Source organism: Polypterus senegalus, chromosome 4, assembly GCF_016835505.1.
Source record: "Polypterus senegalus isolate Bchr_013 chromosome 4, ASM1683550v1, whole genome shotgun sequence".
Classification (NCBI taxonomy): Eukaryota; Metazoa; Chordata; class Cladistia; order Polypteriformes; family Polypteridae; genus Polypterus; species Polypterus senegalus.
In genome coordinates, this window is record NC_053157.1 from 197,464,032 (window position 1) to 197,489,088 (window position 25,057).

Consider the following 25,057-nt stretch of genomic DNA (forward strand, 5'->3'; position numbering starts at 1 on the left):
AGCATCCTTGGGCTTCCCTTTGTCCTATGCCCATATTGGAAGTTCCCTTTCATATATATATATAAAGTCAATTACTGCTGTTGAAGCACTTAATGTTTAAGCAACATCTTTATGCTTTATTTTAGTGGTCTCAGGGGTTTTTCCCCAGCCGCTAATTCCTTATTTTAGTCTTAAGCAGCTGTTTAAATTGCTCTTTAGTAGCAATAAGATGCAAATGCGAATGGGACTAGCAGTTCTCATCTAACTTTTTTCCATTTACACTCGTGTGTATTCATTGTGAACTATATGGTTTAATAAAATATTTGGAAAGGAACTGAAGACAAAAAAAGTGAAGAACTGAGAATTATTAATCCACTTCATGCTACAAAATATTTTTTATAATACCCTTGGAGAGAAAAAAAAAATATGATACAAGAATTACCTGACATGGCAGAATAAAATACTAACAATCCATAAAATTAATAAAGTTCTGTTATGGGCAAGGATTGGTTACTAATTGAGTGTTGAGTTGTAACAAAAACCTGCAGTCACTACAGCCCTCAAGGTCCAACCTTGCAGACACCTGACTTAGTTCATTAAATATCTTCATTTTAAATTAATTTTATCTTGGAAGATATTATTTGTTGTTGCTGCAACTGTTAGGCAAAATGTCTCCTTCAACAGCAAAAAATTCCAGAATGTTACAGTCCAGTCAAGTCCACAAGTAAAATAATATACAAATTAATTCAGTCTTATTAATTTTAAGAATATGGAGATCAATCATAACAGGAGCAACTCTGACCCAGAATGAGTTGTATAGAATTCAAGTATACTAATTAAAAAAATGTAAATAAAAATTGAATTGCGATGCAGAAAAATACAGACAAAATGGAAAGCACGCCGGAAGGGGCGTGGATTCACATTCACTAAGGCAAGACACCCATGGAAAGCACGCCGGAAAGGGCATGGATTCACTAAGCCGCCAACAAGTAAGACACCTATGGCGCACGCAGGAAGGAGCCACGCCCACCAACTCCAAGACCATTGGATACGACGACAACTCGCTGAGCCACGGCCACCAACTCGGACGCGACGACACAGAAAAAAACGGCGTAATTTATATTCGTCTGTCGTAGAGGCCACATGCACCTCCGAGCCACATTGACTGTTCATAGAGGCATGTTTCTCGCGGAGGTGAATCGACATATGCAGAGTGTAAAACAGTTTGCGAGGGGTATCGCATGGGATCCTTCAAACAATCCTTTACAACTGTGGTTAAAACACAATGAAGTAAGCAGTCTTTAAAAACCGAGTTTTCGGTTACGACGCACGACCGCGTGCATCATAGCAAACTGTTTTACACGCTACATACACCAATTCGCATCCGCAACAAACATGCATCTTCTTAGATACTCCCGCTACTACCGTGGTCGGGTGTCTTGGTGGATTATATATAGAAAAGCGGCCAAAACCGCACAGAGCAATGGAAAGTCTATGTGAGTCACAGGTGCATCTGGACTGTGTAAAGACGACAACGACTCAAGTGACGAGTTGGAGGTGGGCACATGAGCAGGCAGTGCATACTGAATTAGAAATCGCCAGACTAGCTTAGAAGAGGGAGCGGAGTGGACGTCCTTCTCTCCTCCCATTCCACCCTCCGTGCCTGAGCGCCGTCCACCCCCATCCCTCCGTCTGGGAGAAGAAGGCGCGATGGCGGTCCGCCAGTTTTCAGTCACGGACGATTGTGTGTTGGTTTGTTCCGTGCATTGTTACAATGTTGCTTTTCTTGCTGATTTATTACATTACCGATTTTTCAAATGTTAATTTTCTCCCTGTGCTTAAAAATCATTAAAAAAAACGGCCTGATTATGTGCATAAGATAAAATAAATCCTGACCCAAATGTACACCATGCCAGCCTATGACACTCCGTCTTCTTGCCTCCCTTTGTCTCTCTAGCAGCATATTATAACCATGAAGTGATTCTTTCTTAAGGCTTCACTTCCTGACTCAGGACTTAATGAGCTCCAGCAGGCAGCATCAACTTAAACATGGGATCGTACCCTACCAAACTTAACTTCAAGTCACTAATATTTGATTTAAATAGCTAAGTGACCCTAATATTAAGAAATATGTTCATTGTGAGAAATTCTTAGAAATTATATAAAAAATGCTCCATTTTTAGTATCCTACAAGAAAGTTTTATATGGGTTTTGTCTACTCAATTATTTTTTAAAGTAAATTTAAATGGACTGTGAAAGATGTTACATATTTAATCAATGTCAAACATTATTTCCTGGAAGATTAGATACACTTAATCTGGTGTTTATGGATATCTAATATGTATTATCAATTAAGACTGTTCTCCAGGCTCTTTTGCCTCTGTGACTTTTGTTTAGCTTTGGCAAACTATTACAAAATATTTGACATATTAGAAATAAAACAACAACTACAAGACCAAACAAATTAGTGAACAAAAGTAATTATTTTGTATCTTTTAATTAAAGACAGAAATCCTGAAACCTTTTTCTCTTCTGTTGTAAGTCATTTCATCAGTAGATGGCAGAATTGCTGCATTTTCTATTAAATATGTGAAGAATTTGTGAACATTGCTATAGTACTAGGTTGTTGTACCGTGTTAGCCAATATGAATGTAGTGAGAATTTCGGTAAAATGACGCCTTTTATTGACTAACTAGAAAGATTACAATATGCAAGCTTTCGAGGCAACTCAGGCCCCTTCTTCAGGCAAGATATCCATCTTGATTACATCTTGCCTGCAGAAGGGGCCTCAGTTGCCACAAAGGACTGTGTATTGTAATCTTCTCTAGTTAGCCAACAAAAGGTGAGCATTACCAGACAGATTTGAGGCCGTTTTGTATACTCTAGCTTGACATTTTTCTATGTATAATAGAATACATACCCTTCTTGTACAACATACAACATCTTCTGTTGTTTATAGACACCTGTATACTGACAATAGGTAGTGTGGTCAAGTGTACAGAGTATAATGAAATTCTTACCTGTATGTCCGACAAACACATAACATGGTGCCATGATAAACAAGAATGTATTAAAATACAGAAGTCAGTTTCAATTAATAGAAAACATAATTCAGCTTACCTAATGTTCTCCTTACCCATGTGTCCATATTACCAGTGTACATTATGCACAATTGTGAATAAGCTCTAATTTGCTGATTGCATAAGTTCATTAGGTCAGTACTGTCACATGTACAGATTACAGTGAAATTCTTACTCACATGTGATAATCAGCATAGAGTATATAATACAGTATATCTCAAGATCGATTTTTTTAAAGTGTGATATAAGTATTGTCACCGTCTAATTATGTTGCCTTTACCTAAGAAAAGGACACTGGTCACTAAATGACTTTGTTATTAACATCCCTTGCTTTTTTTTTAAACTTTGTTATTGTTACAATTTGCGAAATAGTGCCTTAGAACAATCAAAGAGTTTTTACTGTACAGAAAGGTGCATTACACACAGATTCGTTCTACTCATGATATATAACTTATTTTTTTTTTATTTTGTGCAAGGGAAGACAGAAGTAGAATGAAGTCTTTTCAATGTGCCTTTTCTTTACAGAGCCATCTGCAACTAATTCGCAATTACAGATCAGTTCAAATTAACCTTGTATAAGACAAGGTTACACAGATTCATAAATATAAAACTATACAAGAAACTACACCTCCATTAGCAGCAGTGGTGTTTTTTTCCATGAAAATTATGGTGTGCAGACTTCTTGAATGTTAACTTATCTAACTAATAATGTATGTCCCTCTCTTGCTAACCAGTGTAAAGATGGGCACACACATTCCATGGCACAAAGACACACACACAAAATCAATCAAATAATGGGATGCTGATGCCTGGTCTGTCTTGATTGGAATCAGATTAAGACACCCACTGAGATTGTCCTCATGTGACAAAATATAGATTTAAACATTAAGTAAAGTGACAGACTCATAAGCAGTTGCTGCTCAAGAACATAAAATGGCTGTGAAGTGCCTAAATTGAAATGGCAACACTTCAGTGGCTTTGAGGTGAAAAAGGACACTAACATGAAAAGAACACACAGAATGCATACACTGCTTGATTTGGACACTAGACTCCGGGGTTGCCTTGGTAGAAGCACTAACCACCATTCATAATTCATTGTAATTCGTACACATAACAATAGAACTGAAATGAACACACTACATTGTATTTTTAATAAAAGCTTTAGAATTGTTTAGAAAAGGGAAGCCACTTTTGCCATGTTGTGTTTTGCTCATGCACAATAAGAACAAAAAAAAGCCCTCAGGAAAGGGCAGTGTATGAAAGAGCAGATTGTAGTGCCATGTTAAATATGCCGTGGTTACCTTGATCACAAAAAAAATGTATTTGTGACTTGTGTTCCCATTCAGGGTATTTTCGGGGTTTGCATCCAATCCTTCCAGGATCTGCTGTGGCCCCCACCAAATTGAGCAGGAAGATTAGACACTGGAATAAAGGACAGATTTTGTGATAATGAAACCAATTTTTTGTTCTACAGCATAGTTAACTCAGATATCTGTGTTTCTGGTGGACAAAAGACGCATTTATTGGAACTGCGTATTTTGATAATTGAGCTATATGTTTGTAAAGATTCCTCCAAGTTGAGAGATATGTAAAACAATATAGCATTGAAAGCACTCTGTGAAATGAACGATTCACCAGTTTGTGAGAAAGAGACATGCTACTTGTTCTGTGAGCAATGCGCCAAAACCAAGAAATCCTTCTTTTCCATTTTTGTCAGCATTGTGGATCCTCATAATTCAATGTGCCAATTATCACAGCAGAAGAGTGCAGGGGCATCGTGAAGGTCATGTAAGTGTGTTCCCTATGGTTTGCAGCCTCCTTACACATCCAATAGCATTAAATCCATTAACTAATTCCTACTCTCCCCTTGATACTACTTGGTTAAGTTTCATGTCCCTGCTACCTTAGGTTAACAAAAAGTGGGATCAGAAAAAAGAATCACGACATTTGAAAATGTCATCTTTTGAGCGATTTTCTAAATGATTGTCATTTTTCTGTTAATCCTTAAATAAGCAGCGTCTCAACTGACCCTGATTCATAATATTCAAAAGTTCGCTGATGACACTGCTATTGTGGGCTGCATCAGGAGTGGGCAGGAGGAGGAGTACAGAAAGTTAATGAAAGACTTTGTTAAATGGTGCGACTCAAACCACTTACACCTTAACACCAGCAAGACCAAGAAGCTGGTGGTGGATTTTAGGAGGTCCAGGCCCCTCATGGACCCTGTGATCATCAGAGGTGACTGTGTGCAGAGGGTGCAGACCTATAAATATCTGGGAGTGCAGCTGGATGACAAATTGGACTGGACTGCCAATACTGATGCTCTATGTAAGAAAGGTCAGAGCAGACTATACTTTCTGAGAAGGTTGGCATCCTTCAACATCTGCAGTAAGATGCTGCAGATGTTCTACCAGACGGTTGTGGCGAGTGCCCTCTTCTACGCGGTGGTGTGCTGGGGTGGCAGCATAAAGATGAAAGACGCCTCACGCCTGGACAAACTTGTTAAGAAGGCAGGCTCCATTGTAGGAGTAAAGTTGGACAGTTTAAGATCTGTGGCAGAGCGACGGACACTAAGCAAACTCCTGTCAATCATGAAGAATCCACTGCATCCACTGAACAGTATCATCTCCAGGCAGAGGAGTAGCTTCAGTGACAGACTTTTGTCACTGTCCTGCTCCACTGACAGACTGAGGAGATCGTTCCTCCCCCACACTATGCGACTCTTCAATTCCACCCGGGGGAGTAAATGCGAACATTCATTTTATTTTAATTTTTTTCATTTTTATTACTGTATAATTTAATATTGTTTCTTTGTATCAGTATACTGCTGCTGGATTATGTGAATTTCCCCTTGGGATTAATAAAGTATCTATCTATCTATCTATCTATCTATCTATTGTAAATGCTTTCTTCCATTTATGTCAAAAAATACAGTTAATAATTGTATTGTTTTGTTAGGTTCCTGTGAGAACAGTTTCAGCACTGTGTTTGACTGGGTCTACACAGAGAGGAGCCTCTCGGGGGATCTGGTTTATCGTTTCAATACCTACTTTTTCCGGAATAGTTGGTACTGGATGTATGAGAACCGGAACAACAGGACACGCTATGGAGACCCTAATCTACTGACTTTAGGCTGGCGGGGGCTACCTTCCAGTAACATTGACGCCTTTGTCCACGTGTGGACATTAAACAAGGATTATACTCTTTTCTTTAAAGGTAAACATGTCCGCTTTAGCAAATGCTAACTTCTACTTTAAGAAAGACTGTCTGTGTAAGTAGAAAAGATCTCTAAGCTCAACAGAAGAGTTTGATGTGTTTCAGGTTTAAAAAAAACTGCTGGGATTTTTGGTACTAGTGTAGTGTTGAAAAAACTAAAAGCCATTATTTCTAAACATTTACTAAGCATATCCTTCTAAAGGCAGTCACTTCAAAAGGGAGTAATGCCCAATGACTTGAAAGCTGTCAACATAACTCGAGTCCGCAAGGAGCCTGACAAAGTGGACTCCAGTATCTGTAGACCGATGTGGTTAATGTTTATCCTGGGTAAAATTATGGGAGCTAGAATAAGAAAAAACAGAAGAAAACATGTAGGAAAACAGTAAATGAAATAACACCCGTTATATCCATCATGAAAGACTGAGAAATAAAAACACGTGTGTATCAAACAGCGTGTTAACGTGAAGGCATGAAACTGGGGTAAGGTGAGTAACCTGGATAAGACAGAAACCTACTTTCTTAAAAGCCCTGTTTACATGCATGAGTCATCATTAAAAGGCACAAACAAAAAACAAACAAACAAACAATATGAAAACAAAAATACAGAGCCCGAGTCTCTGTAGATTGTGCTGTTGAGCTTAGCACTGTATGTTCAACTCCTCAACATAAACTTAGTGATTTCTGAAATATTAAGACAGATGATTTTGACTAGGAGAAGGAATAATGCGATTTTGCTCAGCATGTTTCTTTGTTGACGCTTCCGCCATTTTCTACACATGGCTACTGTACTGGATGCAGGTACAAAGCAATGACTTGTGAGACAGCTGTTTTATAAAAGTTGACTTGCAATGAATGAAGGAAGGATGGTCAGAAGTTCAGGGTGACATAACTGGCCAGCAACATGCGCAGGCTTAACTGAGTGTAACGAACGTGTGCAGACTACAAAATCCTTAATTGCAACCTGGTTATGGGGTTTTTATGTCCACAGAGCAGGGTTACTTGTGGAGAAATCGACGTATGTTACCGTATGTTTTGGTTTCTTTAACTGAAAGATTTGTACACATGGCTTTTTTTGAAACTGGGTTTCAGTGAATAACCAGGTTATTAAAGCACATGTAAAAGCACTGAAAGATGAATCTTGAAACTACAAGTCACTGCACAAGAGGTTATCATGGAGCTTTTCAGGGATCTTAACTATTGTTCTAATTTATATATCAGAAACAATGTCAATAGTCACAACTGGGGTAATTAAAAAAAACATAAAACCAAAAATAATGAGGTAAGAACTAAATGCAACAGATAATACAATTGTAAAAAATCTCAGGAATCTTCAAAACAAGAACACTTGCATAATTAATTTACTACACGCATGCAAAAGGAACAAGAATTATAACTTCAAGACAGGCGATATGCTACATTGACACGGCATTCTTATTGTCTAGGTAGTGTGACGAAGCAATTAAAAAGACAAGTAAAATTAATATGTATATTACAAAAACTGTTGAATATACAGTCTGAATGGAACAGCTCTTGATTTATAATACTGAGACTGCATCTGGAGTCTTGTGTGCAGTTTTGGTCTCCATGCTGGAAAAATTATATAGTTGCACTTCAGACTGCAGAGCAGAGAGAGAGCAGCCTAGTGCATCACTGAACTAAAGGACATTTCCTCTTTTGAGAAGCTAAGGGAATCTCTCACTATAACTGAGCAGAGGAGGTTGCACGAGTTACCCAGCCCTAATTCCAGACCAGAATGGTAAGGAGGAATCTGACACACACTGGGCATGGTGTAATAGTCTAAAAAAATCAAACAAGTAATAGCTTACCTGATGGGGAGTGTGGTGGTTTAGCCTGGCTAAATAACACTTTGCAGCCAGACCTGTAGGGACAAAATATAGGCTTTCAAAATTTTGAAAGGCATTGATTAAGTTTATCCTGCTAAACTATCCATCCATCCATTATCCAACCTGCTATATCCTAACTACAGGGTCACGGGGGTCTGCTGGAGCCAATCCCAGCCAACACAGGGCAGGAAACAAACCCTGGGTAGGGCAGGGCATGCACACACACACACCAGGGACAATTTAGGATCGTCAGTGCACCTAACCTGCATGTCTTTGGACTGTGGGAGGAAACCCACGCAAAACATGCAAACTCCACTCAGGGAGGACCTGGGAAGTGAACCCAGGTCTCCTAACTGCAAGGCAGCAGTGCTACCCACTGCGCCACTCTCTGCTAAATTATTTCCAGTAAAACGTGAATGAAGTATTCTTAAAAACACAGTGAAACCTAAAGGGAAATGCATTTAAGACTGAAGCTTGGAAGTGCCTCTTCACCAAAAGGGCTGAACCCCTCAAACAAGCTACTGAGCTATGCAGTTGAAGCAGAAACTTAAAAAAATCTGGTTGACATTTTGGCAAAGTTTAGCAATCAGCTAGCCAAACAAACCTGATGGACATAATGGTGTCATAGTCTTTGCTGGACTCAAGCTCTGCACAAATGGGCATTAATGCCATTATATGTTCGCTGGCTGACTAAATTAAATAAAAGACATTAATAATAAAGAGTGAAAATTATGGAAAGACACAGAAGATTTCATTCCAAGGCTTATTTATTCTTACAGTCCGGGGTTTGTTTCCAATTCTAATCGTCATTTTTGTTCAGTTTGTATTCATGCTGTTTATTAGGGTACTCCACTCATCTCCCACATCCTACAGATTCTGAACAACTGACCCCTTAGAACTGTCAACGTTATATGCTTGAATGTGCTCTGCTATCCTGACCAACCTTGTTTTTGGCCGTATACTCAATGGCTGCAGCTAATTTATTGCCCAACACTATTTTAATCTCCTTCAAATGTTTGAATTGCTTATACTATTTAATGCAGTTTTAAAAGTATCTAGAGGGTCAAATTACAATTATTTGCTATACATAAAGTCAGACAAAAAGAATCAAAGAAAGCAACATTGTTAACAATCACTGACTGTTAACAGTTAATGTCTGTAAGCTTTATTTGTGTTCCAAGACTCTTTAGCCTTATTGGATTACTATTGTAAGGAAATGTCTTATATTTTGACACTAGCAGAGCAGGTACAGAATCATTTTAAATAACTGCAGAGTTTACAGTTACTTGTCAATAAGCCTTTTTCAGTTTTCACAGCTACAGTAATTGTTTTCATCCGTGCAAACTACTCTGTAAAGTAAATTGTAATACTACTATCCATGGAAGGTGCTCTGCACTTTAAGACTATTTGATTGATTTGCTTTTATTCAGGTACACAGTACTGGAGATACAATAATGAAAAGGACGAAGCCTACAAAGACGATCCAGAAGGTGGAGTGTACCCGAAGCTGATCAGTGAAGGATTTCCTGGTATTTCTAGCCCCATTGACACTGCTTACTTTGACAAAAGAGATCACAACATCTATTTTTTCAGAGGAAATGACGTAAGTGCTTACTTGGTTGTATTCATCCTTGTTAATGTCGCAGATACCAACCCAGTGGTACTGAATAAAACATCCATCATGGATGGCAGATGGAGAATTAGGGTTCATCTCAGTTGTTAGGGAGTTTTCTGTTTAAAGCTACACACATACACAGAAGGGTAACGTGCTGCGATGCTTACTGTTCAGATGACTAATACATACGTCTTTTTGTCTGATGTGGTTTCTGTTTGAGTGTTCATTTGTATGTGTATCATTTGACAAACTGAAGCACAAGAACAGCATATTTGGGACATTTGAACCCAGGACTATACTCCTAAAATGAGAGTTTTGATATTTGTCTTTCTGAGTGTTTTAAAAAGCTTACTGACTATGCATGAAGCAGTTCCAAGTTTAATTAACTATTTATATAAAGTTTAAAGGATACCTGTTTTTATTATTGCCTAACTAGGTTTCCTAAAGGCCTTTGCATGTCTGCTGCTTGTGTTGTGAAGAGGGGGGCTGAACGCACCCCAAGGAGACGTGATCGCTCTTCCAAAACCCCTCTTAAGCGGTGATCCAATGGGAAACAAACATAGTTTAATTTTTACCTCCTCTTTGCTTGATCAGCTGCTGGATTGCTGCTGCTTGGCGCTTCGAACATTTAAAAGCCTGTATAGCAACTGTCCTTTTGTCTCACTGCTCATTTCAATTCCACCCAAAACTGATTTCGCACATAACTCTTCATTTTTTAGAAAAATTACATTTTTGACAGCTCTAGTGATTTTTAAATATTTGTATATTATTGGCAGTCTGCAATGAAGGACTATTTAATTTTGAATTTGTTTCCCCAGTAATAAGTGAGATGCTATTTGAGGGATGGGGGGATTTGTTACACAACAGTGGTGTGTTGGGCACATTTGGTTTACATTTTGCTTTAAGCAGATGAACTACACTGGATTCCCTTCAAATACAAATAAATGAAAAAAAAAAAAAAAAACGCAGTAGTGCTTTTCAAAACATTTAAAATTTAGATGCATTTGAGGTGCCTTGTCTTTGATACATTATGGAGTGGAGGTTTTCAAGCTACCCTGTAGTGTTTTTCTTTTAATTTATTTATAAGAAGTATTTATGGTGTTTAGAATAACAAGATTCATGCCAATTCTCTGCTCAAAACTTTTTAACCTTTTGCGAAAACAAAAACAATCACCACAACACTACTACTACTGTGAACAATCCTCCAACTAGAGTAACATTGGAGATGGAAAAAGGAAAGAAAACACAATCTTCTAGAAGATAATACAAAGTCGACATAGCTAGTGTCCAGGCCAGAATACAAATAATTCTTTACTTTTATATAGCAAATTTATTACTACTCAAAATGCTTTAGTGAGTGGGGAGCAACTTCAACCACCACTAATGTGTAGCATACACCTGGATGATGTGACAGCAGCCATTTTTACGACAGTATGCTCAACATCCATTAGTTGTAAGGTGGAGAAGGAATGAAAAAGAGAGAGAGTTAGCCAATTAGAGACAGGGAATGATTAAGAGGCTAGAATGACTCCACCATGGAGAGTAATTTAGCCTGGATGTTGGGATACACCCTACTCTTTACGAAGGATGCCCAGGGATCTTTAATGACCACAGACTCTTTGCCTAAGACCAATCCATATAGATAGATAGATAGATAGATAGATACTTTATTAATCCCAAGGAGAAATTCACAATCTAGAGTTGCCAGTTAATTTCATGTATTCTTTTGTGGGAAGAAAGGAGAAAACGACACTATCCACAGGAATTGAAAACTCCACGCAGCCAGTGTCCAGGCCAAAATACAAATGTAGGACACTTAGGCTATCAAACTGCAAAAATTATCAAAAAGAAATAAAAACTCAGGAATATTTGTCTATGATATATTCCAGGGGAAAAAGTTCAATAATAGCGCTAAAAAATCTTGGGAAAATTAATAACAGATTAAAATAAGTTTGCTTGCACAGACTACAAAAAAAAAATGACATTATCTCGAGAACATTGGTCGTTTTGTCTCATCCTACATAATATCACTAAACCAGATACAAAATTCAATTTTAAATTTTTGATAGTAGTTCTTTTTGAAATATGAGCCAACAGTAGCTGCATTGCAGACACTTTTGGATATTTGTTTAAATGAATCAAGAGCCCCAGTTGTCTCTAGAGATTAATGAGACTCCATCTGCTACAGTTTTAAGAGAATCTATCTTTTGATGAGCGGAATTATAAACCACATCGAATGAAACACATGCAACATAAAATGGTTAAAGCTTAAGCTGCTTCTTCATTCAAAACAAAATTGGTGATAGACTTGCTCTAAACATTTCACAACCTTGGCTATTGGTTTTTACAATTTAGATGTTATTGACTAATTACATTTCCAATGTCATTTTCATCTATTCTTGTTCCGATTTGTCTCAGAGTTACAAAATACCATATTCTGGATGCTTTCTATTTCAGAATACAATACCTGGATGTGACAAAACAGTTTATAGTCCTAAAACACTTCAGCTATTGAGGAGTGAATGTGTTCCTTTAAGTAATACTTTGATATTTTTAGATTAAATTGAACTGAGTCTGTAGTCCATGAAGCTCTCTCCACTAGAATTCAACTGAACAACAGCAAATGAAACTTCCTACATTGCACTAATGTTTGTTTCCTGGAGAAACAGGATTATAGAATCACAAACTGCAGGAACATTACTTCTACCCAACATAATATATAACTTATTTTTTGACTACATATGGATTGATGAACTTTAGGGTTATTATTTTTGGGGTAGGCCAAGCCAACCTATGGTGAGAACAGTCTAAATCTGCTATAGTATATTCAACAGAATTTCTACAATTAACTTGTCCCTTGTAACAAGGGAGAATTACAAAACTCTTGAAAATACTTAAATTTAAGATCCATGATTGTGCTATGTTAAAACATAAGTGCTTCAGCAAGGCAAACATGTATATTTCCTGCTTTCTTTTTTCTTTATGCCTACATTTACGTGTAGTTGGCATATTTCTAGCCCACCCAAAGTAATTAGGCATATAATATTCAGTTATTCAACTTTCTACCTGCAGGTCACGGCATTCAATGTGGATTACAACAGTAAGGTTGCTGGATATCCCAAAAGGATTGTGGATGTCTTTCCTCCAGTGTCATCCAATGACCACCCAGTAGGAAACCTGGATGCTGCCTACTTTTCCTACTACTATCAGGCTATTTACTTCTTCAAGGATAACATTTTCTGGAGAGTGGTGGATGAGAAGGACAAAACAGTAAACCATTCTTTGCCTCACAATGGCTTGTTTCCTAATCAAAGAATCAAAGACCAGTGGTTTGACATTTGTGATGTTCACCCATCCATGATGAACACAGCGTCAAGTAGTAAAATTAACAATTAATTGTAGAAAACTCTAACGAGTACAATGCTACTAAAATTCATGTTAACACTGCCTCATTTGAAAATTCAATTTCAGAAGATGTCAGGAAAGATTCTCCCACTGGATGAGCAGCCGTATTCTGCCATTTACATAAGACATACAAGTAAAATACAATAATTGACACACTTTCTTGTTGAATGGAGAGACAAAACAATAAACTGGGCATCTTCTAGGCAAGAATTCAAGAATACAATTATAAGGTTGCTGTACTCCACCTACAGACAGAGAGAAAGAAAAAGGTAGCTAGGTAGTTCAGTGGCCTGGTTACATGGAATTGCATAAATAACACTGCACAACAATTTATTTTCTTGCTTCCTGAAAAGTTGCTGATTGTGACAGGTACCTACTGGGTATGCACAAATATAGTTTTGGTTTTACTGCATCACGTAGGAACTCTGAGAAATCCATCCATTATCCAACCCGCTATATTCTAACACAGGGTTACGGTGGTCTGCTGGAGCCAATCCCAGCCAACACAGGGTGCAAGGTAGGAAACAAACCCTGGGCAGGTGCCAGCCCACCACAGGGCACACACACACACACCAAGCATACACTAGGGACATTTTTGAATCGCCAATGCATCTAACCTGCATGTCTTTGGACTGTGGGAGGAAACCCATGCAGACACGGGTAGAACATGCAAACTCCCATGCAGGGAGGACCTGGGAAGTGAACCTGGGTCTCCTAACCGAGGCAGCAGTGCTACCACTGCACCATCTTGCCACCCACTCTGAGAAATAGACATTTATATGCTTACTGACAATAATGTATTTAGTCACATTTATGTTTCGCATAAGCTATTAAATTCAACAGAATTAAAGGTGTTTTGGTCCTGATTTTCTCATGTATTCAATGTCTGCTGCATCACGTTGCAGTGTACAACAGTAGTCAGCAAGCATTGACAGATTCCAGTTGCCCTGGTATCGGTTCTTCGTCGTAGCAATGTTCTGGTGAAACCTTTCACCGTGTTCGTCACTGACAGGACCGAGATTTGTTGGGAAGAAGACCAAGTGTGAGTGGAGGAAATAAATCTTGAGTGACATGTTGCACTTCATTGTCTTGTATGCTTTAAGAAGTTTTTCTACCAGCTGACTGTAGTTTGGGGCTCTGTAATTGCCCAGAAAATTGTCAACAATGTCTTTGAAGACTTTACAGGCAATTTTTTCCTGCCCAACTAACAGATCTTCAAACCGCTTGCCACTCATACATATCTGATCTGGGGGCCAACAAAAATACCCTTTTTGATCTTGGCTTCAGTTATTCTTGGCAACATCTGTCTTAAATAACGAAAACCTTTGTTTTCCTTGTTCAGTGCTTTCATTAAATTCTTCATGAGTCCCAGTTTTATGTGAAGAGAAGGCAAAAATATCTTTGCCGGGTCGACAAGCGATTCATGTGCCACATTTTTCTGTCCTGGAACTAACTTTTTACGGAGTGGCCAGTTCTATCGAGAATCTGCGACTCTTTGGCATGGCTGTCCCATTCACAGATGAAACAACAGTACTTGTATAGTCGAGCTGCTGTCCTAGTAACAGAGCAACGACTTTAAGATCTCCACAGATATTCCAGTTGTACCTGCTGTACTGGACGTGCTTCAGCAACAGTTCCATATTCTCATACGTTTCTTTCATGTGTGCTGCATAGCCAACAGGTACTGAAGGATAAACGTTGCCATTGTGTAGCAGAACAGCTTTCAGGCTTAACATTGACGAATCAATGAAGAGACGCCACTCTTCCGGGTTGTGATCACAATCCAAGGCCGAGAACAATCCTTCAGTGTCAAAGCAGAAACAGAGACTGTCAACCTGTGCAAGAAATTTGGCTATATCAGAAATTTTCGTACCTGGTGACAGCAAACACCATTCCTGCAGCCTCGAACCCAGCAGCTCGGCTTTTGCTTTTCACACACCCAAATCTCTGACCAAATCGTTCAATTCGGACTGTGTTATCAGTTGTGGATTTCCTGATGAACACGATTCAAAATCCAGGTCAATGTCACTGTCAGTACCCTGCATTGCAGTTTCTTCATCTGGTTCATCTAGGGTCCAATCCTCTGGTGGTTTCGGAATTGGAAGACTGTCGTCATGTGGCACAGGTCTCATTGCTGAAGGCAGATTAGGATATTCAATTGACTTCTTGTTTTGGGCATAGAAACAAGATGCATTAGTCAAACAGAAGTAACAGTCCATCACATGGTCTTTCTGTTCTCACCATATCATCGGAACAGCAAAAGGCATTGTCATTCGAGTGCCTCTGAGCCAGACTCTCAGATTGACAGCACATGTCACACAGCAAATGTGAGGCACCCATTCCTTGTCTTGATCACCAATTTTGCAGCCAAAATACAGATAAGCTTTCTTCACAAGAGCAGTCATCCAACGTCTCTGAGGTGCAAATGTATATTCGCCACAGATATAGCAGAATGTATCGCGGCTGTTATGAGACATATCACCCGGCACCAAAACGTCTATAGCATCAAACTTACTTGCTGTTATATTGCTACAGATACTATACTGATACTATACATACACACTGACTATCTATATAAACCAAATGAGTAGGATCGGTGTATGCACTCCACCCGTATAGCATGCTGAGACAGCGTCAAGCTCGTTCAGACCTGCCCAGGATGTCAACTTCCACAGAACAGCTTCCAACCTGGCCTGATTCCATGCCAGGACATGCCCAGGCTGCACAAACCGTTGTTGATTAGTCACTTATGGGAGCAAAAATGTTTAGATACAAATATCAGAAAATATCATGATAAAACTGAAACTGTACATGATGGGTAAATTTTGATGTGATATTCGTGATCAGCACCCAAAAATCTATAAGAAACACCCAACAATGTTCAAGAAATAAAAACTTTGTTGTGCAGTGTAATCGCAAAAAACATGCTGCATACTGTACAGTGAACCCACAAAAGCAACTCAGGCTTAAGTACAGCATTTGATTTAAATAATGTGTGTGTATATTACACACACACACACACACACACACACAAAGGTGTAACAATTTCATTCCCAGAACAGCTGTGTAGTTTCTCCTGTGTGCCATGAATCTTGATAGATGAACAGATACAGAGGTGATTTTAAGTTGTGACTGATCTTTCTGCAGATAAACACCTGCTTAACAGAATTATTATGAGTGATGAAACAAATATCTCATGATAAAGTCTGTACACGAACAATGGCAAAGCAGTCAGTGGAAAAATACTGTATTCACCATGGCATAAAAAGCATGCATGTCACTCTCACAGTTGAAGACTGTGCTGGTGCTTTTCAGCCATGGTGAACTTGATGTTTTCCACCGCATGTTTTGTTGTTTTTGTTTCTGAGTTGTACTGGAAACACCAAGTTTTGTCACCTGCAATAATCCTGTTACATGAAGTTATCGTTTGCAGAAAGATCAGTCACAACTTCAATCTGCCGCTGTTTCTGTTCATCTGTTAAGATTAGAGGTACACCACTAGCAGTGACACAACATGGCTACTCAGTGAATTAAACTGTCACACTTCATGTGTATATGTATGTGTATGTATATTTATTGAATCTCAAGGGGAAATTTAATTGCATACTGCATCAAAAAATACACAGATGAAGATTCAAAGTACAATAGAGAATAAAAACAAATTACAAAAGAATACAAACATATAATACAATATTACGCAAAAAATACTGTGACTAGTAAATTGAGGTTTGTACTGTTTGCCTATGTCTTCTGGCTGTTATGATGTCTGAAGGAAGCACACAGGCAGAAAAAAATAATTTCCGGCACTTCTCATTGCACCGTAGAGGTATGTGCTTTTGGCTAAAAGTACTCCTAGAAAGTAACCCCTGGATGGCATGGGCAGAATTATTTATGATGGCATCCAAATTTGCCACCACCCTCTTTTCCACAACAGCCTCCAGAGTCAGTCCTGTGATGGAGCAGGCATTACTGATAAAGTATATACAGGCGTTTTACATCACCTGAACTCAAGTTGTTTCCCAACAAGAGACCGCCGTTATAGAACACCATAGTGGTAACACATTTCCAGCGCGAGTCTCTTCAGGAAGTACAGTCTACTGTGGCTGTACATTGGCACAACACAGTGCCATTGTGTTATCAGACCAGTTAGGTTTGCTGTTCATATGGACCCACAAGTACCTTTAGCTCTACATAACCTCTACTTCCACACCTTAAATGATCAACGGTCTCAGGGTCTCTTTAACGTGCTGGAAATCGACCACCAACTCTTATGTCTTGTTGGAGGTGTGTTGAATGTGGTTCTTCCTTATCACAAGGCAAAGTCCTCCAGCAGTCTCCTGTACTTGGACTCATTTCTGTTATCACAACCTATGATGGAGGTGTCATTTGAAGACCTCTGTAGATGGCAGGAGCTTGTAATATATTGGAAGTCCATTGTGTAAAGGGTAAACGGGAAGCTAGACAGAACACCTCCCTGTGGTTCCCCTAGTGTTACACACCACCATCTCTAACGCTCAGGCCTTAAGCCACACACTTGCATACACACGTACACTATTGTAAATCAGATATTATCAAAAATAGATTTGAGTCCAAATGAAACAAGATATTTTTTATTACATCTCGTTTGCACTCACCTCCTGGACTATAGCAATGAATTGTTAAGCAGCTTAACGAAAAAAATAACAGACCAAATGAGTATTCAAACTTACAAAATTTTAAAGCTTATTAATCAAATTCTGCCATCACTTACCAAGAGACAAAGATGTTCATGCTTTAGACTGTTTTATTTATCTATATTTTAATCAGAGAAGCAGTTTTCTCAATTTCTTTTTCTTGCCATCGCAATGTGATCCACTTAAAAATCAAGAAAACCTTGCAGAAAATGTGAGACAGTCAGTCAGGAAGCAGAAGATGAAAAAAGGAAAGCTTCTACGATAAAACAACAATCCAAAAAGACACTTCAAAATCACAATGTTCCTCTAGAAACACAAGGTGACCGTTTAAAAAAAATGGCTCTTGCAGTCCCCATACCTAAACATTATTGAAAACTCACAGCTGGAAGTGATCTGCAAGGAAGAATGGGGAACAGTTTCCAAACCAAGAATTCAGAGACTTGTAGCTCACTGCAAAAAAAAAGTTTCCAAGCTATGATTTTTGCCAAAGGTGGTGTCACTAATTACAGTACTGACTTAGTAGTGTTGCATTTTTATGTTTATCAAAAACAAAATCATAACTGTACAATAATATTTTCATAAAAATGCCATTGTTTTAGTTTGTTCGCTGTTGAAGATGTCTTTACTATCTTTTACGTCAAAGGTCTACAAAATATGTAATTTGTTCAGGGATGTTTAAACTTTTGCATGGAATTGTATCTTATGAGCATTCAGACTACTGTATATATAAGCATGTTAATTAAATCCATAAATAAATAATTATATCAGGTTTTGTGATTGACCCCCTCATTTCTCATTCCCAGTACTCAGTTGAGTCTATTCTGCAAAACAATAAAAGAAAAAGCTAAAGAATAAAAAATTGAAAATAACAGTATTCTAAAATGGACATTGTACTTGTAATCTATTGTGAATCATGTCTTAATATAAGGAATTTTTATAAAATAGCTGATATGATTTCTATTTTATTAGTAACATCTAATCTAATCTAGCCAAGCCTACATTTTGATATGACATCTTTAACTCGTTCAAAATATTATGAAGAACTAGCGATAGATAGATAGATAGATAGATAGATAGATAGATAGATAGATAGATAGATAGATAGATAGATAGATAGATAGATAGATAGATAGATACTTTTCTTAATCCCAAGGGGAAATTCACATACTCCAGCAGCAGCATACTGATAAAAAACAATATTAAATTAAAGAGTAATAAAAATGCAGATAACACAGACAATAACTTTGTATAATGTTAACGTTTACCCCCCTGGGTGGAATTGAAGAGTCGCATAGCATTCAGTCTCCTCAGTCTGTCGCAGAAGCTGCTCCTCTGTCTGGAGATGATCCTGTTCACAGGATGCAGTGGATTCTCCATGATTGACAGAAGCCTGCTCAGCGCCCGTCGCTCTGCCACAGATGTCAAACTGTCCCGCTCCGTGCCTACAATAGAGCCTGCCTTCCTCACCAGTTTGTTCAGGTGTGAGGCGTCCCTCTTCTTTATGCAGCCTCCCCAGCACACCACCGCGTAGAAGAGGGCACTCGCCCCAACTGTCTGATAGAACATCTGCAGCATCTTATTGCAGATGTTGAAGGATACTAGTCTTCTAAGGAAGTATAGTCGGCTCTGTCCTTTCTTACACAGAGCATCACTATTGGCAGTCCAGTCCAATTTATCATCCAGATGCACTCCCAGGTATTTATAGGTCTGCACCCTCTGCACACAGTCACCTCTGATAATCATGGGGTCCATGAGAGGCCTGGTCCTCCTAAAATCCACCCCCAGCTCCTTGGTTTTGCTGGTGTAAGTGGTTTGAGTCGCACCATTTAACAAAGTCCTTGATTAGTTTCCTATACTACTCCTCCTGCCCACTCCTGATGCAGCCAACAATAGCAGTGTCGTCAGCGAACTTTTGCATGTGGCAGGACTCTGAGTTGTATTGGAAGTCTGATGTATATAGACTGAACAGGACCAGAGAAAGTACAGTCTCCTGCGGTGCTCCTGTGTTGCTGACCACAATGTCAGACCTGCAGTTCCTGAGACGCACATACTGGGGTCTGTCTGTAAGGTAGTCCACGATCCATGCCACCAGGTATGAATCTACTCCCATCTCTATCAGCTTGTCCTTAAGGAGCAGAAGTTCGATGGTGTTGAAGGCGCTAGAGAAGTCCTAAGACATAATTCTTACTGCACCACTGCCTCTGTCCAAGAGGGAGAGGGATCGGTGTAGCATGTAGATGAGGGCATCCTCCGCTCCCACCTTCTCCTGATATGCGAACTGCAGAGGGCCGAGGGCGTGGCGGACCTGTGGCCTCAGGTGGTGAAGCAGCAGCCGCTCCATGGTCTTCATCAGATGAGGTAAATAGATCTATGGTAAAAAAAGAAATACTGACAATACTGAACCCAAATAACAAAACAGATAACTTACATGCTTGCAGAATTGTTTATAATAAACATTTCTGCTTTTGTAAAGTATTGCTTAACTTTAATAAGTAAAGTATGTTTTAGTAATATATTGTTTCATTCAAACAGGAAAGTACTTTAAATAAATACAACAATGGAGAAAGAAAAAAATCATATTCAAAATTGATTCCTCACATTGTTTCTGGGCCTGGCATAAACCTTCTAAATAGTGACGGAATGTCTGCTGGCTTCCCTCATATTCAAGTATGTTAATCTCCTTACAGTTTCCTCAAACACGCACTTAAGGTGCACTTTCCTACGTTTTCAGTGGTGTAATTACCAGGTAGTGTGGTAGACAGATGGGTGTAACAGAACAAGATGCAGAGGACAGAAAGATATGGAAGAAGATGGTCCGCGGTGGCAACCCGTAATGGGAGTAGCCAGAAAACGAAGAAGAAGAAGAAGAAGACAGTAAAATTTTAGGGAACTCAACTTGATTTTCTTTTGGAAGATATAAGTGAACAGGGCTGGCGAGCTTTGTTGGGCTAAATGGCCTGTTCTCGTCTACAGTGTTCTAATGTTCTAATTAACACTTCTCACACAATAATTCTTATTTTTCTTAATCTCATTGTTTTCTAAAAAGTGTCTATTTTTAAGAAACAAATTTTCATTTTAAACGTCAGTTTTTTATGATATACAGCTGATAATACTATCATTTGATTTAATATCGATTTTTGCCATATATGTACTATGTTAAATACTGGAATTATTCCATTTCTTATGGTATAATATAAATGTTACTAATGCAAAACTGTTTTATGTCAATAGACAAATAATTATGCAGAAGGTAGAGATTTTTAAACTATTAACCTTAAGATTAAGCAATTTTTAAGTATACAATATGTATTACCAATAAATGATTTTGCAACAGTAAGAGTTTTCTATTAATTACTATTCATTGAACTGTAGTATTGAAATACTGTACAAATTCCTAGTTTTTTTTTAAAGGTAAAACAGTAATCCAAATAACAATCATGTGACTTTAATTAGTGCTATAAGAGCGAATCTTAGAAGTTTTGAGTTAAACTCGTATTAATGTTTGCTTAATTTAAATCCCCCCTCAAGCGAACGCTGAGATGGCGAGTGACATCATCCATTCCGTACTTGCTAAGTTACAAACGCAGCACCCTGAGGCACTTGTGCTAATCGCTGGAGACTTTAACCATGTAATGCTGGACAAAACATTACCTGCCTTCTCCCAGTATGTGGATTGTAACACTCATGGAAACAGGACTATCGACCTACTGTATGCAAACGTTAAAGAGCATACAGCACCACCCGCTGCCTGCGCTTGGGAAAGCAGATCATAAACTGGTTCTGCTTCAGCCTCAATACAAACCAAGAGTGAGGGCGCTACCTACAACCACATGCTCATTCAGGAAGTGGTCCCCTGAGGCACAGCAGGCTCTGAGAGACTGCTTTGGAACTACAGACTGGGATATACTGCTTGGGTCACATAGTGAGAACATTGAAGAGGCTGTTGAATGCACAACTGATTACATCAACTTCTGTATGGACATTGTAGTTCCAGTAAGAACAGTATGCTGCTATGCTAACAACAAGCCATGGGTTACAAGTGACATCAAGGGCCTTTTGAACCAGAAGAAAAGGGCTTTTAAAGGTGGTGATCAGCATGAGCTCAAGTGCGTGCAGAAGGAACTCCGAGTCCAGCTCAGGGCGAAAGAGCAGTACAGGAGAAAGCTGGAGCAGAAGTTGCAGAACAACAGCATGAAGGAAGTGTGGGATGGGATGAAGATTATCACTGGCTGCAGCTCGAAGCAGGGTGCCGCCATCAAGACAGGCGTGGAGAGAGCAAACCAAATGAACAACTTCTTTAATAGGTTTGATCATCCTAACCCACTCTCACCTCGGAGTACTGCATCCTCCAACCATCCTTCTGCTGATACCAGCATAGGTGAGACATCCCCACCCACAATTACAGCAGCCCAGGTGAGCAGAGAGCTGAAAAGACTTTGTGCCAGCAAAGCAGCGGGTCCAGATGGTGTATCCCCACGACTGCTGAAGGCCTGTGCGTTGGAACTGGGGAGTCCTCTACAGCGCATCTTCAACCTGAGCCTGGAACAGGGAGAGTCCCAAGGCTTTGGAAAACATCTTGTATCACCCTGTCCCAAAGGTATCACGTCCTAGTGAGCTGAATGACTTCCGGCCTGTTGCTCTGGCGTCACATCTGATGAAGACCATGGAGCGGCTGCTGCTTCACCACCTGAGGCCACAGGTCCGCCGCCCTCGACCCTCTGCAGTTCGCATACCAGGAGAAGGTGGGAGCGGAGGATGCCATCATCTATATGCTACACGATCCCTCTCCCACCTGGACAGAGGCAGTGGTGCTGTAAAATTATGTTTTGGACTTCTCTAGCGCCTTCAACACCATCCAACCTCTGCTCCTTAGAGACAAGCTGACTGAGATGGGAGTAGACTCACACCTGGTGGCATGGATTGTGGACTATCTTACAGACAGACCTCAATATGTGCGTCTTGGGAACTGCAGGTCTGACATTGTGTTCAGCAATACAGGGCGCCGCGGGACTGTACTTTCTCGGTCCTGTTCAATCTATATACATCAGACTTCCAATATGACTGGAGTCCTGCCATGTGCAAAAGTTAGCTGATGACACTGCTATTGTGGGCTGCATCAGGAGTGGGCAGGAGGAGGAGTACAGAAAGTTAATCAAAGACTTTGTTAAATGGTGCGACTCAAACCACTTACACCTTAACACCAGCAAGACCAAGGAGCTGGTGGTGGATTTTAGGAGGCCCAGGCCCCTCATGGACCCTGTGATCATCAGAGGTGACTGTGTGCAGAGGGTGCAGACCTATAAATATCTGGGAGTGCAGCTGGATGACAAATTGGACTGGACTGCCAATACTGATGCTCTATGTAAGAAAGGTCAGAGCAGACTATACTTTCTGAGAAGGTTGGCATCCTTCAACATCTGCAGTAAGATGCTGCAGATGTTCTACCAGACGGTTGTGGCGAGTGCCCTCTTCTATGCAGTGGTGTGCTGGGGTGGCAGCATAAAGATGAAAGACGCCTCACGCCTGGACAAACTTGTTAAGAAGGCAGGCTCTATTGTAGGAGTAAAGTTGGACAGTTTAACATCTGTGGCAGGCGGCGGGCACTAAGCAAACTCCTGTCAATTATGAATAATCCACTGCATCCACTGAACAGTGTCATCTCCAGGCAGAGGAGTAGCTTCAGTGACAGACTTTTGTCACTGTCCTGCTCCACTGACAGACTGAGGAGATCGTTCCTCCCCCACACTGTGCGACTCTTCAATTCCACCAGGGGGAGTAAATGCTAACATTAATTTTATTTTATTTTTTTTCATTTTATTACTATTTAATTTAATATTGTTTCTTTGTATCAGTATACTGCTACTGGATTTTTATGTGAATTTTCCCTTGGGATTAATAAAGTATCTATCTATCTATCTATTTAAATAGAATGTAAATTTCTTCCATAGTCATAGACAGACAATGGTATAGTCTTTCCCCCCTATAAGTTAGTAAGAGATAGAGCTTTCTTGCTATAACTGAGATACAGAGTGATAATTGTTTCAGTTGTGTTTAGAACAGATCCCATTAAACAGGGACTTGTAAGACCCATTTTCAGCTCAGAGATGGGATAGGCATACAGTTTTCTGACCGTTTAGAAATAGTTCAGAAACGTTAAGTAATTCGTAACGATTTGAGATGTAACAAGATTTAAGCTTTGAAGAGAACTTTTCAAGAATTTTTTTTTTTTGCTATTTTAAATTTTCTTTTTTGTGTGAACTGTTTGACTTTGAATTTTAACTATAAACTTATAAAAACGAAGATAATTTGACTGTGGAATCATTTCCGCGCGTCAGACCTTTGTTGAATCCGATTAGAGCTGCTGAACTTTGGTAATTTTGGAAAAACGCAGCCACATTTTCGTCAACGTCTGAAGGCGTTGAAGTTGAACTGGAAACTACCATCTGAGGACTGAGGACGCTTGTGCTCTAGAACTCATCAGCGAAAGAAAAAGAACGGAGCGAGGTACTGTACTGTTCTCTTATCTTCTATCTCTGCATGATCGTAAATGATTTAAGAGACTGTGATATAATATAAGGCATTGTGGAAGATCGCTTGTGTTTTTTGCCTGAGTCATGGGAGCCTCGCTGTAAGGAAGTAATCTGTTTTGTTGGAGCGTCCTGACTGTGACGAAGCGGTTAGCCTGTCATAAGAGACCCGCGCTTATTGTGAACATGGCGATGTCCAAACATCGCTCAAGTGAAGTTGCCGAGAGTGATCTGAGTACGGACTCAAAGCCAGAGAATGAGATTAGGAAGCTTAAAGGTCACATAACGGGAAGGAAAGTCCAACTTTCTGAGCTTATGGCAGAAATCGAAAGCCTTAAAGACATTCCTGAAAACCACACTGAAGTAGCGCAGAAGCTTGGAATCATTCGTGAGACGCGCAGCCGGGTCGAGGAGCTGAATAAACGTCTAATATCGGCTCTAAGTAAAGAAGGCGCAATTTAAAACAAGAAAACGGCATTCGCAGAAAGCTCTAAGAACTGGAATAAATCTATCGACGCTACAGCGACCTAGCTGAACGATACAATGAGTCTTTTAGCACACTCATCAGACGAACAGCTAGTTAATCAAATCGGAGAGATGCAATTGCAAGAACGAAACTTCTCAGCTGATGCGCGCAATCGATAATACATATGGCTTGCCGTCCCAGCTAAGCGCTGCAGCGTCTCCTGCGACAGTTGTAATTGAACAGTCGACACTC

The 25,057-nt window shown here is 39.5% G+C and overlaps 2 protein-coding genes across 6 annotated transcripts in view; one reads left to right on the plus strand and one right to left on the minus strand.

Moving 5' to 3' along the window:
• The window catches only part of LOC120527908 (matrix metalloproteinase-21-like), a 43,619-nt gene extending 30,101 nt beyond the window's left edge, over positions 1–13,518 (plus strand). The window contains exons 6-8 of one of the 2 annotated variants that reach the window (XM_039751852.1): positions 6,018–6,275; positions 9,550–9,722; positions 12,807–13,518. In XM_039751852.1, coding sequence (XP_039607786.1) covers positions 6,018–6,275; positions 9,550–9,722; positions 12,807–13,130 — 755 coding nt within the window. In that variant the 3' untranslated portion in view covers positions 13,131–13,518. The remainder of the gene's footprint in view (positions 1–6,017; positions 6,276–9,549; positions 9,723–12,806) is intronic. The other variant, XM_039751853.1, reaches the window with a different exon arrangement.
• Positions 1–25,057, minus strand: part of LOC120527906 (NACHT, LRR and PYD domains-containing protein 3-like) — a 118,860-nt gene that overhangs the window by 42,978 nt on the left and 50,825 nt on the right. The window contains exons 10-11 of one of the 4 annotated variants that reach the window (XR_005633419.1): positions 8,102–8,154; positions 4,348–4,481 (exon numbers count right to left, since the gene is read on the minus strand). The exons of 1 other annotated variant lie outside the window; for it this stretch is intronic. The gene's annotated coding sequence lies outside the window, so the exon portion shown is untranslated. Of the gene's footprint in view, positions 1–4,347; positions 4,482–8,101; positions 8,155–20,140; positions 20,181–25,057 lie in introns of those variants that run through there. 2 more of the 4 variants (XR_005633423.1, XR_005633420.1) reach the window with 2 other exon arrangements.